This window comes from Calonectris borealis, chromosome 12, assembly GCF_964195595.1.
Source record: "Calonectris borealis chromosome 12, bCalBor7.hap1.2, whole genome shotgun sequence".
In the NCBI taxonomy this organism is placed as follows: domain Eukaryota; kingdom Metazoa; phylum Chordata; class Aves; order Procellariiformes; family Procellariidae; genus Calonectris; species Calonectris borealis.
In genome coordinates this window covers 18941477-18962479 of record NC_134323.1, presented here as the reverse complement: position 1 = coordinate 18962479, position 21003 = coordinate 18941477, and the positions used below count along the sequence as shown (strand labels likewise).

Genomic DNA, 21003 nt, shown 5'->3' with positions numbered 1-21003 from the left:
ATCTAACACAACAGACAAGTGAAACTGAAACACGGGCTTCACAAGGGAAAAAAGAGCATTTACTTCCCTGCATATTTAACCCTAAAATGCTGTAGAAAAGAAAATTACACAGTCATATAAAGTATAGAAAATTGGAAGATAATCTACTACATCTTTTAAAGAGCTAAATCTTGTTTTAAGAGATTCTTAGTATCTAAAAATCTAACACTAAGTGAAATCAATGGCCAGTAGAGTTACTTAAATACTAAGTGCTTTGAGGTTTTAGTATTTTGAAAATAATACATTTCAGCTCCAAGTTGTAAAGAACCTCTGGCTTCCTTTCCTACCATCCTAATTCCTCCATTTCATTCCTGTTTAGGATAAAGCAAATAGCCTGTGCAGAAGCTGGTAAAGTCTGCATGCTACTCCCGTAGGACAAGTTTTGTGTTATGAAAAGGAAACATTCTCATTAATAAGCAGTTTTAATAAGTCTAGCTTACAATGGTGCTTGTAAGCCTCATACATATGTCCTAGTGTTCTTTGTGAAAAGATAAAAGAAAATTGACCTGGTGGACATGACTTACCATAATCATACGCTTCTCAAAAGTTTTGGGATTCGGAGCAAAATGCATAATTGGTTCAAATCATACCTTTTACATTTGTCATAGAATACCATAATTTATGGTGCTGAATAGCAAAAATTAAAATTGCATAGCTAATACCAGCACATTAGCTTCTCACATAATCCAAATGAGGGTATCAGCAGGACCAAAGGATCCTTCAACTTAGGTGCAGCTTTGAGTCACTACTGATGCTATAAGGGGGGTAACATCTACTAAATCACTAAAGCGACTTCTTTGGGGATTAGAATATGCTCTCAATGTCTGCAGGGTAAGGTGATTAAAATGTGCATATTTTGCAAGAACTGCTGAGATCAAAAGGTCAGGTTGTATGATCATTTGCAATAACATCGGACAATCCCATATACAGACTGAAAAGGATAAATAATGATAATGGAGATAGAATAAGTGATGGAAATGTGTTCAGAAAGACTTTAATGAATATTCTAACAAAGCCCAGAAAAAAACATCAGGAAGGAAAAAGGGGGAAAACCTCATAACAAGGTAACCAAATACTGCCAGTATTAGGAAGAAACATACTCATAAAATTCTTGGCATTTTATCTGTTATCAGGGAAGGTTCTGGTTAAGTCTCAAATGCAAATGTGTATGCCTGAAGTATGCCCCGAGATGGCTACAGCAAAACATATATCAATAAACTGTAAATACTAATTGCAATTGAATATATAATGCCCACACTGTCATTTTAAATACATTGAGCAGAATCTATTGGAAAAAATAATTTTATACCACTGATGGCATTTATTTGTAATTATTTTCACTGAATCACATCTTCAGTATTTTCAGAAATCAATGGAATTTCCTCTGTAAGCTGAAAAACTGCAAAAAATATATCACATCTTTTTTGCTTACTAATTGATACTATTCTAAGACTTTGATTTACAAACAGAAAAAAAAAAGGTTATTGAAAACAGTTTTTATTCACAATAAAAACCTTTGTCAAAAGCCTGTAATCTGACTGCTATACTTTAGGGAAATGACTTGAAGCCTTTCTAAGAGATGCAATTTTGCCTTTAATTGCAATTTTAATTCAGAATTCAACTAATCAATTCACTAATCCCACTCACTAGAATTTAGGAGACAACTTGCTTTTTATATTTCAGCCTGGGTAGATCAGCCAAGAATTGACATGGGAAATTATTTACACACTTGCGTCTACAAGTTCAAAGCATGTGGTAGAGATAGTAAGCACAGCATTGATCAAAGCTGCCAATAAAGAAATGGAGTGAAATTAAATGCATATCCTCAAACACCTCTATTCCTTTAAAGCATTTTCTTTAATAAATACATTGCAAATATCAATTGCAAATAGGTTTAACAGGAACTGAATTATCAGTATCATTAGATGACTTAGTACCTTAAAATTAATAGTGAATGTTAATTTTGCATTTTAAAACCTGACAAAATCCAGTGTGTTTTTCAAAATGATGTATTGTTAATATATTAAAAGTTACAAATGCAGTTACAGTCTCCTGCTTCTGTACTGCCACATCTGTGTTCTGCAAAGCTGAGTGACAAGCAAATTACATGTTTGGAGAATCAGTTTGCTGGCTCTTAAAGCCCATAAACATAGCAGATTGTGCTTTAATTTACTGGTTTCATGTACAGCAGATCCAAGATTCAATAAGGTCAGTGTCATTAGATATACCCTGCAGAGCATAGCAAAAACAGAACAAATTTTCATATTCCAAGATTAGAACGTAGAAACACTTTAGGCCTGACAAGTACCAAAATTGATGGTTTTTCCCCAAGTCTTTATTGGAAGCGCTAGATTTCTGACTGAGACAAAGATTGCAGCCCTCTCTGAGGAAAAACTCTAGTTGCTGGGAATAAGGCCTTCAGACCTGTGAAACCCAAGACTGTTAAATGAAACTCAGTCTTTCTGTATACAGTGGGGGATAGTTGTTGCACCGATCATGGGGAAACTAGAAGCTCATATAAAATGGCTAGCCAGTAAGGTGTTCTCCCATATCAAATGGAGAGGAGAAAATGTAAAATACAGTAAAGTTGCATAGCATTTAGGGAATATATGTTATTTTTAGAACAATTTCTTTACTCCTTTTTGTCCTCTCCACTAGGTTTCCCTAGCAGCAAGGAAAAAATACAAGTTTTTTACAAATTGTTTTAGAAAACAAGAAAAATTGGTAGCTTAAAACTGTCATGATTTTCCTCCCTTTTAGTAATTTCTAAGTAATAAATCATAATCCTGTTATTTAACTGTATTAAATCTTCTGAAACTAACAGAAATAAAACAGCAGCACATTGCTTTATTTGTTCCCATCCACAAATAAAATCTGTAGTGTATATTCATATCACCTGTGCATTATGTATAAATAATACACTTAAACATATATAATAACAGAGCCTTAAATAGATAATAGGTATTTTCAACACATCGCATTCAGATATCAGAATTACCATTATGTAAAATAAATACTAAGAATAATGTCAGAGCAGAGGTTGGGAAGAATTCTGCGAAGATGAACTATCTCTATTTTGCAAATTTAAACTGCAAATACAACTGCATAGCAGGGTACACTATATAAGACACATATTAATGACAAAAACTAGAAGAAATTATAATTAATATTTCTCCAAGCCTCTCGTGCATATAACTGTTTCAGATAGAGGTTTTCTGGCTCCATACCACCTTCTCCAATATTTTACCCACATGTTTTCCCACTCAGAAGCCTTCAGTCCCAATTGGACTCTTTTACGATCCTCTACATTTTAGTGCTGGACTTCAGGAGATATCGAAGCAGAACATTTACCAGCCCCTGCTCCCGCTGCCAGCAGCCTAACAAGTTCAAAGTGTTTTGAATATGATAGCAATGCTCTCAGAGAAAAAACGATCTCATGGCGTAACTTCAAAAGGATCAGGATTACAGTTAATGTATCTGTCCTCACAACTTTTAGTCATACACCTGTACAATGAGTTTTGCCAGTAGCTACTGGGACCTGTTCTATCCTCTAAAGAAAAATTACAAGCAAAGTCCCTCAAAACAAAAGGATGAATCACGTGAGTCTAAACATATGGTGTTTTACATGAACTGATATAAACAAATTATCTGTTGAAAAATCTTAAAGTCACATCGCTTGTTAATGAGCTACTAGAAAATAAAAAAATAAATCAAGACATTCACATAAATATAGCTTAATTTTAAGGAATATGTCTAATTAAGAAATAATTAGTAATGACCTAAGTAAACCAGGACAAATACAGCAAGACTTTTATCATTTACATGTTAACAAAATGATGCCAAGTAAAATTTCCATAATATTGGAAGTCTGTTCACACAGTGCTCTCTAAGTATTTACAACTGTAGTCCCCTACACTCCTCTCACTCATTTATTCTTATGCATTGAAAAAGGTCTAAAAAAGGAAAAATGTGAACACAGAAGACTCACTTGTTTCCATGAATGTTTTCACCACAAAAGACTAATAAACAGAAAAATGGAGATTCTCATAGCTCTGCTTGCAATGTATAGCATTGCCAGCTCTTACACTTTTATGAGTTTCATTATAGTTAGTGGTTTTCTTGAAGTTCCACCTATCGAGTCCTGTCATATTTTCATTTTAAAGAGATAAATATATAACTGCCAAAAAAGAACTCGAAGTTTCAGATGATGAGGATCAAAAAAAGCCCAGAAGCCAGATTAAAAGGAACTCAATGCATCACTCAAACTCTCATGCAGGTTTTGGGGCTCTGACATATTTTAAATTCTTGGGCCAGGTAACATTTCAGACAGTGAGAGTAGGATGCCTAAGGTTCAGCGTTACTGGAGTCTCCACAAATAACTGAGAAATACTGTAATTAAGAAATAATGATAGTGCACTAGCGATTTCACGCTTCCAAGCATGGAAACAGGATTTCCATTTGACTGCAATAGAAGCGAGATTTGAGTGGAATAGACAAAGTAGTTATATATAAATCTGTTAGGATATGCTAAGCTTTATGATATCATACATTTGTGTTTATGCACTGACACATCCGTTTGGACATATTTGCAGGTATTTAATCAAAGTATAGCATAAAAGCAACCCGCGTGCACACAGATATGCAACAGACTGAAGTGCAGCTGTATTTTTTGAAAGGAGATTGGTATATGAATTAGTCTCTTATTGTTTGATTGATAAATGTTATCAGTCAGAACTATAGTCACAAAACATGCATTTTCTTACATTTTATTTTTTGTAAACATTACAGAGTTCACCTGTGATGCAAGAGAAAAATGGATTCTACTTATGCTCATGCAGCATCAGCCAATTTGTTAACTTAGGTCCAGCTGCAGGGCCAAATTATGCTGCTAGCTATACCCATGGCACACTACTCAAGAATAGTTAATTGCCATCAATGTGTTAACAGAGAGACAGCTGATATATTTTGAGGTGGGGAGAGATGACCCACAAACAGTTCTAATTTCACTTCCACACATCAAAATATAAAATTTTACTATTGCTCACCCACAATCGGTCATCTGCCTCATCTGTGGGCCTGAGAAACACACAAATCCTACAGCAGACTTAAAATATAGCAGCCAAAAATCTTTGAAGATGACACAAGCAAGTGGATCCTGGGCTCCAATCATCTTTTTCTTTTTTTTTTTTTTTAAAATTTCTTTTTACAGCGCACAGTAATTTTTGTATCATTTCAATAATGGAGACTTCATGGTCCATTCTGCCATTTTTCCTCAAAGTCTTTTACAGACATGGAAAAAATACATAACAATGAACATGCCTTAGCAGGGGCCCTATGAAACAATTGCATCATATTAGGCCTCCAAAACCTTGGTGCAAGAAAGAGCAGAATCAGAAAGATTAGATTTTGGAGATAACGTAACTGCACATTCAACTGGACCATGATATTTAAATGAGATTTGTTGTAACCTAATTCCCTCTAACAATGTTAGAGAAACATGCACAATGGAACACAGAATCCACAAACTGAATCATTGAAGCATGCAAGCATGCTTATTTCTTAATTTTATACAAATTCTTTTCACACATTTTGCAAAAATATCATGCACTCCACATTAATTTAAACTTACCTCTGCATAAAAATTACAAACCTGTTTAGTGTTTTTGCCACAAAAACATGCATATACAGCTTTAAAATTATGGCCAATTATTCCACAATAATTTTACAGAGATCAAGTATTAAAACCACAGTTCTGAAGTTACAGAATGAATTATTATATCAGGTGTTTTATTATACATTTCCCTTTTTGAGGCTGACCACTTTTGAGCAGACCACAATTCCAGTGTTGACAGAATTAAGTATTAGAATTATTTTTAATAAACTAAATACTAGGAATTTCCACCCAACCATATACTTCTTAAATTAATATGCATAATTTGATGGAAGAGATATACAGTCCAAAAAGCATTAAAATGGAAAAAAACCTCATTTTTCCACCAAAATTTCTTAGCATGACATATTAACTACCTAGGCTGTTTCACCAAAATTGAAGAAAAGATAGGGTCATGTAGTAAATAACCCAAAGTCAAGAGTTTCCAGAACACAGGTTTCTAAAGGGTTTTACTTATGATCACAGAAGATTAGAATGGATAAAGCAGCACAGCTTTTGCGAAGACAGTGGAAAGGTTCTATACAATACTAAAGCAAAATTTATGTTTAGATGATGGTTATGCATACCCCTAGCAACACTATTTATAAAGAGCGTAAAACAGGTCAGTATGTCTGAATAAGTAAACGCAGAGAATGTAGGAAAAGTGTAAGTGAATGACATAAAACATCAAGAAAGACAGGAGGCGTAGAAAGGTTATAGAATGAAGTTAAAAGTGCAAGGGAAAAAAAGACACGAGAAGGTGGAAAATGAAAAGAAGATTGCAGGAGAGGATAAGATAGGTAATATGATTTTCTTCAGGTACATAAGAACAAGAGGTCAGAAAGGAGACAGCAGGTCCTCTAACTGCAGACAGGAAATTGTTGACAAAAAAATATAATGAATTAAGTGCCTTAGTTCTCAGAAAAAAAAAAAAAAAAGAATAAGAAATAGTTATTACAGACCATACCTCAGTTTTCATTAAGAAAAAGAAGCTATAGATTGTTATGGACCCACATTTCCAAGATGAAGAAATAGCCATAGAAATCGAGGTCTTTCCAGCAATTAGAATATTAAGATCCTGAATTTTGGCCAAATATCTAAACGAGACAGACTTCTTTATTGGGAGGAACAAGAGATATGGAGATTTGAGCAACCAAACTTCAAAAATTTCTGTATTATATTCTGAATGTTACTAAGGGACTAGGAAAAGTTTTAAGTAGTGTTGCAAAATAACAAGTAAGTGCAGACCTTTCAAGACTTTGACTTGAGCCACAGGAAAAGCACTCTATTTCAAAATACAGACTGCAACGTTTTTGCATGCTTACCAAAGGATCAACAAGCTCAGAAGTTGTGCACTTTTTCCAGAAAAAAACAAACCAAACCAAAGATATATACCTAATAAGAGATGAAACAGGACCCTCCTCAGCATTCATAAAGACAAGATTATCAGTTTCTACTTAATCTACGTTAGTTGGCAGAATGCTAATGTATCAGAACAGGTTCAAGAAAAGTTTTTGAGCAGAAAAAAATTCCTAAGCGAGTTGTTCGACTTGCACCAACAAAAAAAAAAAGATGTTCCCATCTTTCCTCTAAACTTCTAAGCTGCACCTTTGCAAACATGAGTATGCCTGAGTAATCAGGCACATCTGAGTACACAGCAGACAAAAAATGTGACAAATTGGACGGAACTGGGATCACAAAGTAGCAGGTAGTACAGACCTAAGCTGCAGGAGCTCACCTAGTCTTTCCTTCCCATCCATTCAGACCTGACATGCCCTTGCTAGAGAGGCATAACACATCAGCAGTCTCTGTGAAACTGCTGTCATGTCCATCACTGCATAGGGTTGGGAACAATTACCAATGTTGGCAAGGCAAGACCCCTTCCTTTTGCTGTAGGAAAACATCAGGTCTGGGGAAAGGGCAAAGTATCTTCCTAGGTATTTATGCTGCACCTAGAACAGTGAGCCTTCAGCAAGGTATTTTGGGGGTTGCTATAATACAAATAGACAAGGAAAAGAAACAAAGAAACTGATCATGCTAAAGACTGAAGTATCATGATGATATTTAAATGCCTTAAAACGCAATTAATATGTAATAGCAAAAGTACTTTCACAGACTATTAACATAATATGACAAAAATGTTATTCGTCTCCTCTTGTTTTACTGAACACATCATTATTCTTTCCAGGAGTGGTGTTCTATTAGAAAATAATAATAATAAAAACCAAACAAACAAAACAACCATGAAACCGAATTTTGTGCCATTTGTTACTGTCTCAGTAAACTCCAATTTTTCTTTATTTCTTACTGCTGTGCATTTCCACCTCCCATTCTTCAATGAGAAAATACTAATTTTGCCCGGTGTTTGGAGTTTGGGTTATTTTTAGCATGGAAATCCAAGCCCACTACCTTGTCTTGACAGTTATAGGTTATAAACAAACCTTTGCTGCTTTTTCCCTTTAATGAAACTTCAGTCTGTTCCTCCTACAAATGACACGACAGTGCTGTTGAACAGCAGGAATGTCAAAGGCATGCAAGCAGTTAGATCCAAGAATAAAGCATATGCCCTCCAACAAAACTAACTGTTGACTTTTGTATGCTTTCCACATAAATGATATGAGGATGCTAGTGGCTTCTGAAATGAATCACAGTACCCTGCTGATATCTCATAACATTAAGATCTACAGTATGTATTGAATAGACTATTTACAGTAAAAATGAACAAGATATGGTAAATTAGAAAGTTTATATAAAATAGATATCTTGTTCCCCCAAGACAAAATGGGAGAATATACATAAAACTAACATGAATTTTAACTTCATTTCCTGTCAGGTTTTCTTTTCATCCCATAAACCAACCTTGGGTGAAAGAGAGAGATTTCCAGTAGCTGGAAATCCCATTTATATCCCAGCTGTGCAAGCAATTATTTAAATCGTACTTTTAAGAAATGTGACTCTATGTAAAATTTATATGCTCAAATATTTGATTAATACACACAGTTATGGTGACCACCTTGTTTTTGACCTTGGTAAACAATCAATGCCAAAAAATTCCCAATGAATTCAGGAGTCTGCCCATACAGATGTCATCGAAGGATCTAAACCTTTGCTTGTGCTGAGTTTGTTCCTGTTGTTGCATTTCTGCTTCCAGGTTTGTCGAAATATCTGTTAATACTTAATCTTGCCATTTCATAATCTCAACAGAAAAAAAAAATTAAAGAAATACAAATTATCTTTTAACAAACAATACCTGTTTTTCTCCAATTTATGGCATCCTAAAATGCCTTCTATGTCCAAATCCATTTGTTACAGAAAAACAGGAAGCAACAATTTTTTGACTAAGCCATCACTCTTAGTTTTTAGATAAAAAGTGTTTATTTTAGGTTGACAGATTCATTTACTTCACCCTTTCCCCATACAAGTAAAAGCAGTGCCAAGTCATGAACAATCACGTAAGAAACAAAGTTCAGTACCAAGCCGGTATTGGCAGAACAAAGAACAAGTTTCTATAAGATTCATAGAGTCTTCCATAGCATAATACTATTTTTATGGACAGAATGTTTTATTGGAGATTACAGACACCAACATTTGCTTGTTAATGAGAGACAGAGAGACACACAGACCCTCATATCAAGCATCTTAAATCCATTCAAGGCATCTCAGCCAGGCTATCCTGAGAAGTTGCACTGGAATAGAGGTGTTGCTGAGGGATGAGATTTGTATAACCGACGGAGCTCTCTACCAGTAACAGAATTTGCGTGGTCACATGCACACTACATCAACCTAACACACCATCAACAGCAGTGAAAGTTCCCTGCTCTGAAACTTTTGGCCGCAGTGAAAGTTTCAGAAAGGAGTGTAATGACAGTAACATTACCCCCAGAGCAGGCTATCTGAACTTCCTGCATTTTGCATCTTCAAGACCTGTAGAAGGGATTCTGATATAAAAGTAGAGTTGATGTCCTCTTCCTAGATGAAAATACCTATATTGGAATAATACCAGTATAACTGAGTTTCAACTGTGAATTGACCAATTTCTGATGCTAAGCTTAATGCTGTGCTTTTGTAGAAATTGTAGTCTGAGACTATTATATGAACAGGAGTGCAACTGCTGAGACATAAGTCTCTGTGCTACGTTAAGATTATTATGCCTACCTGAGGATACGGAGCAGCCTGCAGTTCCTTCATGCGCAGCCATGACAGAGGGAATTCAGTGTTTTTTCAAGAGGCTGCCCATGTTTTTTTGAGATCCCACCTACAGCAATTCATTATTTTTAGCATTCACAATAATGAATTCTCCTCTTTTGCATAGGCATTATCATCAGCTTGCTTACTCAAAAGTCCACATAGGGATAGCTAAAATTCAAGTTATGCTGCCAGGCAACAACCTAATGGCACTTTCTCAGTCAGTGTTCATTTCTCTCTCTGTAGTCAAAATATGAAATTAATTCAAAACAGTCCTCTCTGAATTTACTTGGTGCCCCAACATGTGAACACATTAATGAATATATATGTAAAAATATCAGTATAAAGAAAAAAACCTATAAAATATCTCATGCACTCTCTACATATACATGTAATGCAAGCTACAGAGATCTTTTTCACTGCCAGAATTTTCAGCTGTATGTCAGTTGATCTAACTCCAGCTCATTTATATAAACGAGTTTCTAGCTTATTAATAATCATATCCAATAGCTGCACAAGAACTCTTTTTTTTTTTTTGGTGGAATTTTCTTTCTTTTCTCCTTGCTAAATAATAAGGATTCCTCCCTGAAAGTTTGTACTCTGCCATTATTCCAAGCTTTCTTGATGTAACAGACACAGTTTGGGAGCACCGGTATTTTGACAGGTTTTCTCTGTGTATTACTGATGTTTTAATTAAATCAAGCACATTTTACTGAAATTTACATCTCTACAAGACCAAGCCCCTCCTCCCACAGAAGGCTGAGTGCCTTCTTTTTTTCAGGATATTATTGGGGATGACTGAGATCTGACATTCCCCATCAACTGGTTTCAGTTCAAGACAGAGCAGATCATTAACACTTCAGACAATTCTTCCACTGCAGACAACCAAGATTAAAATACAGTTTAGACCAGTCTTGAAGTTAGAAGCAAGTTCATGGTTTTCCTTCTCAAAGAGAAGCATGCTTCTATGTGCTGTCTATATATCTCCACACTGCATATTGCAGAGATTCAGTACCAGGGTATGATAAATCATTCTGAAAAGGATGTGGCTGCACTAAAATGGACTTACACAGAAGACAAATTTGTTCTTCTTACAGGATAAATTACAGCTCTTCACTTCTAGTTTTTTGCTACAGTAATACTTTCAGTACCTGCAAAAATGCATTCAAGTACTTAAAAAAATCTTTCTCACAAAACACTCCTCGGCACCTGACCAAGCTAGTTTTCCTCATGATTGTGAAGCATTTTCTTTATCTGTTCCATATTAAACACAGAAATAGAGTCCATTAGGACTACAGCATCACCCTAAATGTTTGGCTCAGTCACAGAAACAACGGTCTCATGTAACCTAAACTGAAGCAGTTCACAGTAGAGATTTGGTTGCTGTTGATTGGTCTGAATATCTTAGCCTGTTCTCAGTCTCAGTCCAACATATATAAACAATACTACATAGAGTGAATAGTCCTAATTTGCTTTTCAGTCCTGTTAACATAAATTTTCTAAATACCTCAGTCTGTCATTACGGGTTGCAAGGCATCCTTTCACAGAAGTGTGATGTGCCATTATAAAAAAAGCTGAAAGCTGATTTCACACCTCTGCTTGTTAAGTATTTTCTAAAGCAAATAAAGCTTTCTACTTAAAAAATAATTAAAACTAACTCTTCATTAACAGTTCAAATTGCCTAGGTAAATTTGGTCACAGCTCTAATTTGCACACTGTCGCTGAATAGTTTTATCAAGCTTCTTCATTTCATGCTTGCAAAGGATCACTTTCTGATTATTTCTCTTCCACACATATTTACATTTCCCTAGCAGTTATGAAAAAGCCCATCAATGATGGCAACATCCTTTAAAATCTTGAGACCCAACTGAATGCTCCCCATTGACTGGTTGGCAATTTACCACTGATGCTTAAGAGGTTACAGAACTAGATTTTACTGCTACAGGGATTACATGCAGTGGTAAGTGATGGAATACAAGTTTATACAACTTCAGGCTTTGTCCTACATCCGAGGAATGCCTAACCAAAATCTCATGCATTAACTGGAAAAAGTTAATGGAATACTGTTCCCATTTCTTCTGAGCCTGCCTAACTGAGTAAAGAACAAAACATAATTCTTTAACTTAGCAATTCTTGCCATCTTGGTCATGGTAATCAATACACGCAACTCTTCCTGCTTTTACTTGCATGAAACCATTCTGCCTATGAATACATTATCTATGTAAATGTGAGGTTTTGAAAATGAGCTCAATGTTTTTACTTAACAGATTACCCCATAACCACTGTTTTTCAGCCAGTATTCACTGGCCCTCTATTTGAACCTTTGTTTCCCAATTCACTAGTCTTTTATCAACACTTAGCACAACTAGACTTCCAAATTCATTGGAATTCTTTAGTTTTGTTATTGCAGGTCTTTTTAGAAGCACTTGTTTCTTCTGATTTTTTTCCTAAAGGATGCAACTGAAAAGTCACTAATATTTCTGCTCTCCTGGAATCGGAAAAGACTATGGATCTGAAGTGAACTCAGAATTGCATAGATTATTGGCAATTTTTGGATGGTGTGTACCTCACCATTTTGGACTAGAAAATCCATCTTAAGTGTTTCCACCAAGTTCCTTATCTGTTTTTACACATCTGCGTTTTTCAATACTAAATAAATAAATGATTTGCCATTGGCTGAAATTTCCAACTAGTTATATTTATTCAAATCTTGAGAGAAAACCAAAGACATTATTTTTGATAGCATGTTTGTACAACTAACACCTTTTGCTCCCCCTAAATAGGGGCTGTAGGCTACCTGCTTATCTCACCAACCCAGAAACAATTCACTAGTATGCCCATATTCTGCTTAAGCCCCTTCTTCAGAGCATCATTTAGTTTCATCAACAGGCTGTAGCAAGACCCAAAATAAAACCATTCAATGTAAATCCATGATTTACTCTGATCCAGAGAATTCCTATCAGGTTGCTCTTTATCAGACCTCTTTAGAAGAAAAAAGGAATTACTACACACTTTTCTAAACCAGTCTGTCTTTGCTGGGCATAACAACATCCTTACATCCTCGTGCTCTTCTTCACAAATAGCTTTCACTTAAAATTGAAGCTGACTGACATTCTCTGACCTTTAAGGAGGCACCCCGCAAAGTTACAGAGAAAACCACACCAGAAACATCTACCTTTTTCCATTGGCAAACACGATTTCATTAGCATAGTTCCATACATATGAGAAAAAAAAAAATTACTAATGGCTAATTTCAATGTAGTGGCTTTTGGACTTTTGCTGTCTCACCCAGCCTCCTCTGGCACAGTTTCATTTTCTTAATAGAAACCATCACATTTTCAAATGTGCAGGTGATTAGGTCAGAATTACTATGGCAATTAATCACCCCAACATTAGTATTTTGGTGGAATTTCACATACTTCTCCATTTTTGAACAATTTAAGTAATTTCATAAAAAATAAACTCATAAATCAATTGGATAAGAGGGGACGTGAGGGGTGGATGTCATTAATGTAGGTGCCTTACATTCCTTTTGCCTGCTTGAGTTTCTTTTGAGAATCTAAACTCATCTGAAACACAACTGCCATGCAACTGGGCTGCGCCAAACAAACTGGCAGGCCCTGACCCTCAGACAGATTTTTTCACTCTATTTTAAAACATTTTCTATCTTTTACTAAAAATAAAATATTTAAAAATAAACAGTAAAAAGAGGGGATTAACTCAGACAATCAACAGTTGTCTGAGTAGGATTCAGTATTCCTCTAATTTAATCATGTTTCTCTTCTAATGAATATATGGAAAAACTCCTACAGGTTTTTCAATATTCCCCCAGGAGAAAGAGGGCAGCAAAAATCAGAATTTCAAACTTTCAATGAAAGAAACAACAACAAATTTTTATAAGAGATTAAATATTCTTAGCTAATTTAAAACATTTTGAGGTACATGGATGGTAAAATCTGCAAAGTTCAATGAAATACAGTGATCACCAAAGCTCTATTTTGTGCTGTATTAACATTTTTTTAAATTCTCATCCCTTGAGTATATATGCACTAAGCATAGGAAAAAAATCAGTGCTCATGCACAGCAGCCCTCTGTGTAGCTGGAAAGATTCAAACAGATTTCATCTTTTTGTCCTTGCCCCACCACTTATTATCTACTTGATGGTATGATGGCTTGCAAAGAACTTGTATTTTTTCATGGAGATCTATTCTCTCCTTGTTTGCCTTTTGCTTTGAACTTTTTCTTTCAGGACATCAATACTGGGCAGGAGGGAGCTCAAACAAAAAGAGAAAACAAAAACACTTTTGAGAGAAATTTAAGGGTCTTTCAGGTAATTCATCTTTCGGTGTATCAAGGAAATCAGGGAGAAAATCCTGCTGCCTTCCTGACACCATGATACATCCTTATTGGAAAACAATGGGCTTGAACCAAAGACAGACTAATCAAGTTGAGGGTTCTCCTACAGAACTTTTCAACTACATCTTGCACAACAGGATGCCAGTGAGCATGCTGCGCAGAGTGCTATATAACAGGTTAGAAAGCACTACAGCCTATTAGGATATACATTCACATTGCTCTGGATAATCTACTACACTGCACTATTTGTATATAAATTGCACTGCTACAAAAAGACTCCTCTAGGGAAATGTTTTTGTCTTAATTTAAGTGTGTACTTTGCCAGATCAGATAGGAGGGCCATTTGTGGTTTGATGCATTAGGTTGAAAAAACTACTATGATTTTCCAGTAAAAAAATATTCAAGGTTTATACTGAGCACATTAAGGTGGAAAACCACTGATAAAATAAGAAACAGCTGGTAAATGAAGATCAGGAAGAGTGTTAAAAAGAGAAATTGCAGTATTTTTCTTTTAAGAAGGACATCAGTAACTACCATAAATCCTATGCGAGTGGTTAAGATACATTTCACTGTAGACCCGGATGAGAAATAGATGTTTAAGTGTTGAAAACCAACATATGGTAAATTTTAGCAGTGCTGTTTGAGCAAGTATGACTAGTCATCTTACTGGCAAACTCTTCCAGAGGAGGAGAGAAACAGCATGGAAAATACAACTATTGATTACTACACAGCAGAAGACAAAACAAAGAGGTCAGGGATGGCAGTCAGAACTGTCACCAGAGCCTGTGCCCCACACGGGCTGGAGCACCGCACAGTCCTTGCAGCATGAGGATGGAGGTCAGTCCCCCATGCTGTAGCAGAAGTGGCAACATGCAAATGTACTAACCATTTTGCATTTTGAATTCTGCTGCTCATCCATATCAAAGTGGCCAGATACAATTTATCTGAGTGCACATTTCAAGAGCTAGGTAGGAAACAGGAATGGACAGATCCTCTATGCATTTCAGGACATTGTGGTGCAGTTATTTTACAGATTTCAGAGATTGTTTGTTAGAATTTCAATGGGGAGAAATATAGCATTTATTGACAAGGAAAGGAATCTTTAGTAAAATCTTTGTAGGAGGCATACATCTGACAGAGATGTATCTGCTAACATTTTCATATTAAGAGAATCTTCTTTACCTCTATTAAAAGATATCCATTACTAAAAATGAGGTTGAATAGTATATTCCATCTATTGACAGCTTGACAATAAAAAAGTATAACCATGTAGTAGTACTTTAGTGGCAACTTGCTGAAAAGACCTTTTGTCCAAACATAATTTTGTATTCACAAACCAAATGCATACATGATGTTCAGACAGTATTTCTACTAAAGATAAATGACAGAAGTTACATGCAGAAAGCAGAGTTCCGACTGCATGTAAAAATAAACACATTTATCATTTCCAAAGGACAAACAGTTCTTCTGGAAATTTTATAGGACAGTAGCTGCAATTTAGTCTTCAATAACTGCAGCCCTTTCAAAAGCATTCAAAAAAATATATATTATCAACATAGAGGCCGAGATCCTATTGCGATGAGTACTCACCTCATAATTGGCAATTGCTTCTCTATCAAGGGTTCGTGTCACAGAGACATCCCCACTGATCTCATTGATTCTAAAAAGTCCTTTTGGGTCTTGATCTACTCCCTTACCAGAGAGTCGAAACTTTGCTCCCTCTGTCCCTTCACTGCTGATGACCTGCATGGCAGAAAAAAAGAAGTTACAGGCCATATTATAAAAACTTCTAAAATCATTCTAAAACCACATAAGCCATTTCGATCTTTTACCTAATGTAGAGGTATATTCCCTGCCAATAATATATAACAATAAAATATGGTTCACGATAATATATAATACATAACTATAAAATATGGTTTCAATCATTCAGAAAACACTGTGCAATTCTTGTGTTAAACCCTGGAAAAGCTACTTATGTCCTTAGCCAGTTCCTATCTTATCTTTACTGGCTTCTATTTCACTACTTAAAGTTTCTATTATTCCATTGCTACTGTATTCACTCTATGTCTAGAATTTGACATTTTATTTAATTCTATTTCTTTTTTCAGTTAAATTGATAAAACAGCTACAAACTTACAAAAAAAGAAAGAAAAAAGACATATTCCATTGAGTGGCATAAAGCAAACTTATTTCTCAACAACCCTTACAATACCGGATAGCCATCACACATTATTTTCCGATTAGTCAGTCCTTTTTATTAGCCGTCATAAATTCATTACACAACAGACTACTCTCAGGTTGGTTCCTCCCCACCACCCCTCCATTCCCTTCTACACTCCTCCTTTCCCAGGATTTTAAACCAAGGGAAAAAACTCCTCATGAAAATATCTGGGTATCCTGCCCAGAACTCCGCTTAGTCACACAGTTGGAATTCCTCCACTTTCCAAATTTACATGTATATTTATATATATACACATGTGTGTACAGAAACTCCTTGTTACTATCACTATCTTATTTCCCCATAAGAAAAAAATCCCTAAAAATCCAATTTCAAGGCTGTCTCACATTAGTGACAGTAGCATATGTAAACTTGCAGAGCTACACAATGTTTGTTATAAGCTACATGCTTTGCAAATTTGTATTTGTACACCAGAATCTAGGATTATAAATTAATCTTGCCCTTTAAGGCTGACAATCTTGCCAAGCCATTCCTTCCCTCTGCTGTTTCATGTTGTTTTGTTTCTAGCAATTTTATATTGTTAACATTTCCGCAGAAACATTAAGTCAAATATTTATATGCTGGTCTGAATTACAGCTCAGGAAGAGGAAGGGAAAAAGTGGCCTTAGAAATCTGGACCTGCTCCCATTTTGAGATAATAAATATGCAGGGTGTTTAATAATGTCCCTGAGGAAATATATGTTTGTTGCTCTATTGCTGTGGGATCAGCAATGCTGGTTTGCAGATTACTGGGCAGTAAGATTTTGCCTAAACTCCATAATCATTATTCTTTTATTTTAATTGAGAAAAAATTGCCCCAAGTTATGAAATGGGAAATCAGCATCTTCAGAGATAAAGTTTCATTTCTCAAACCCTTTGGGGATGGAGAAATTTCAAAGCAAAAACCTGTTTCACCTTTTTTTTTCTTCCTCCTTCCAAGTCAGAAACACTAATGGATGAAGTTTTCTTCTTGTGTATTTTTGAGTATGTCATGCCAAAACACAGAGGCAGACAACACTGCAGGTGACAAACAGGCAAAGTAACTTTTAACTTCAGGTTTGTGATGAAACTGAAACTTAATGGCTCCTACTGAAAAGTTACCTGCTGTTCAATTCATTTTTTGACCAGTCTCTGGTATTTTTTACATCAAGCCTAAAAATATGTGTTTTTCTTAACATAAAGCTATGCTAACGATTTTACAATGTCATGACTATTGCTCACTTTTGCAGGGAAAGGATGAATTGATCATCTTCCATCCTGATTTCTGAGACTTATTACAAGGCAAGTGCATCTTCCCAACCAGTCTAAGAACAGTGGTTTGAAAGGCCTGAAGCCAGCCACAGGCCAGCACAAAAATCTAATTCATAGGTGTCTACACAACAGCCATTTCCACCATAGCCATCAAACATTATCTAGCTGTTTATGACAAATTTAAGATGTAGTGTAGGCACAATGCCCCAGTTGTAACAAGCCACAGAAAGAAAGCAAAACAAATCATGAGCTGTGCAAAGGAATTTATCAGAAAAATTCCAGATAACCATATACAGATCTTTCTCCACACTAGATAGAAAGGAAGGATTTTAATAATAATAACAGTAATAAGGGTCCCTGCAAACCTGACTGGGGTGAAAATTTCCTCTCAACTCCAAATCCGGCAAAAATCTTAACCTTGTGTTTGATGGCAAGACACCCCAATGTGGTACCTGAAAGATCTGTACTCCTTGGAGCTACGACATATCCCATATCTCATCCCCACATTAGCTGTAAACCATTCTTCAGCATATAATGTAGAGAACCAACAGAGTTACCAGACAGCAGAGTTTTTTCTAAATGACGGGATGTTTCCATTCAGCTTTTTTAAAGCTTCAGGAAGCAGTCACATTCACAGTGCAAGTATGTGCAGACCCTTCTCTCCTATCTATTTACCCATCTATGCATCTAGTTATTGCACAGCGACTTATGCTTGATATAGTAACAAGAAGCCCAGGTTAGAGATGGTCCATGTGCCACCATGTCATTTGTTCAAGAGCAATGGTGGTTGCACAAAAAGTAATTTTCAGAAGTATGATTCTTTAAAATGTTTAATTAGCCACAAGAGGGAGCTAACATACTCCCAGGAATGTAAGGAAGAACATTAACATCTCCTAATTAAGATGCTTATGTAATGGCTGCATAGTTCAAAGAAAGTGCATTTCCCAGTTCACACTAAGCTCAGTACAATGAAAAGTTTAATAAAAATCAGCCTTAATTTGCCATATGGTTTGGTGCTTCAACAAGAGCAAGGAAGAAAGAACAGGAGGATTGTCTGACATCTCCTCTGGCAAGACTGCTATTCTGAATGCTGTCATAAACAGAGCACTGTTCACATGAAAATTCCTAGCTTACAATGTATTTACACAATGATGCTTTCCCAATTTACTGGCTGAGAAAAAACAAGGCCAGATTATTTCTGCTGGAATGTTTACTTTGGGATGTCATTTTTATGTTTTTAAAATACGTAAATGACTCCCGCAGTTACTACTATCTAAAGCCCAGACAGAAACACTTATTTCCATAATTTGTTCACGGCTTTAGGAACTTCAGTGCAGGTTCTAATATTGAACATATCTGCACCATATGACAGTGGCTATGTGTTGCACATAAAGACTCTTCATTCTTAGGAAAATGATCCAGTTAAGGTAGCGCAGACCCAAGCACTCACCTACTGAGAATATGGGCCTTGTCATTGCATGAGCAGATGACACAGACAGAATAGATGCCAGCTGAGCATCCCACAATAATATAGACTCTTGAAGGCTATTTCCTCACCCACGACCCAAACGACAGTATTAGATGTAGACTTAGACATTACTCACTACCCCCCACCTGATAACACTTTCCCATGTCAAGGGTACATCAGAGAGTAAATGTATCGAAAACTGAAGTGATCCATGCCAGCCTTGTCAGGACCACATATCCAGCACCAAAGACAAACCAATATTTTTTTTTTTTTTTTTTTTTTTTAAAAAGGCAGAGACTGTATGATTCTGCTCAACTAAAAGACACTTTCAAGAAAACAGAATGTTACTTAGCTGACAGGATCTGCTTTTTGCTCAACCATGGCCAAAACATATTTACCAAGTGCTGTTTTTCAGCTGACATTATATATCCCTTCCAGCTAAACTCATTTCAGCAATGTGATCCCTCTGTTGTTACGGGTTTATCGCAGAAGTAAATCAGAGTGTTCTCAAGAGAAGAGGAGAAATAGAAATACAAAAAACCACACTACCCCCAGAGAGAGACTTTACAGTTCTGTAACCCCAGCAAATCTGTCTTTAACAGCACCATCCTAGTTTACCAGTTTCATTCTTTAAGAAGTGTTTGCCTCAACCACTTCCATAATGTCTTAGTTCTTGACACCTTGACATCTGAATCAGAGATGCACCATATTAGTTTCACTTTTCAATTAGAAAACAAATCCCACCCTCAGACAGGAATATTTGGTTCAAGCCCCAGTACTTTTCATTTCAGAGCGTTACACTCTCTCATGTGTTTTTTGGGTTTTGTGTGTTTGTTTTTTTTTTTTGGGGGGGGGGGGGGGGGAAGGAGGGAGTGGTTTTGGTTTTGGTGTTTCTGCCCTCCCCCAGCCTCCTAGGGAGCAAATTTATCCATGGAATATTTAGAGGTGAACTATTTTTTCCTTTAATCACTATGCTCCACAGGAGCAAAACAATGGTTTAGGCCCATTGTTTAGATATTCTATAAATATTTAAACAGACACTTCCTGTCCTGCCATACTGAAAATCACTCTTAACAGTCAGAGGCTCCATCTGCTCTATACTGACTCAAATAATCTTTCAACCAAAACAAATGCAAAATATTCCCATCATTATTCAAAAGCACTAACCAATAGAAACTGCTTCATTACCATAAGCTAAACATACAAAAACTGTGGTTAGAAAGCAATTTATATAATTTGCTGAGTTTAATAATTTATTTAATCTATTGGTTCTCAATATCTCTATCTTCATTAATTAAATACCAGATAAATTAGTTAAGCATGGGAACCAAATTCTGCTCTTTGACAAAGGGAGACATGTTGGCCAAATCTGACCTTTGCTTTCTCTCTGACTAGGACTTTCTCAGAATTCATTCAATATACAGGTGATAGCCAAGAACATCCAAGTGATTTATTCACATAAGTAATGGTAACAGAAATTATAAAGCTTCTCTAAGTGACTACGTCCTTTGTTCATGATAATTAGGGATAAAACCAACACACTACATACATATACAGTATATATTTTAGGTAACACTTTTTGCTTGTTCACAAACATAGTAAGCTTTGCTGTTAGCTTCATTATAACTTCCTTTCATGATCATCAAACTTAAAAAAAAATATTATCAACCAAAACACATTTGGACAAATGCCCATTCAGTACATTATCCAAAACACAAGCTAAGTTAATATAGACAAATATGAACAATATTTGCAAAATTCAAGTAAACAACAGAAAAAAACCTCAGCATTTAAAGATGCTTATGCAATACAATAACGCAGGCAATATCACAG

General features: G+C 35.8%; 1 protein-coding gene across 1 annotated transcript in view; it reads right to left on the bottom strand.

Moving 5' to 3' along the window:
• The window catches only part of CDH13 (cadherin 13), a 512113-nt gene that overhangs the window by 256509 nt on the left and 234601 nt on the right, over positions 1 to 21003 (bottom strand). The window contains exon 5 of the mRNA XM_075161497.1: positions 15821 to 15973. Within this exon, the coding sequence (XP_075017598.1) occupies positions 15821 to 15973 (153 nt within the window). The remainder of the gene's footprint in view (positions 1 to 15820; positions 15974 to 21003) is intronic.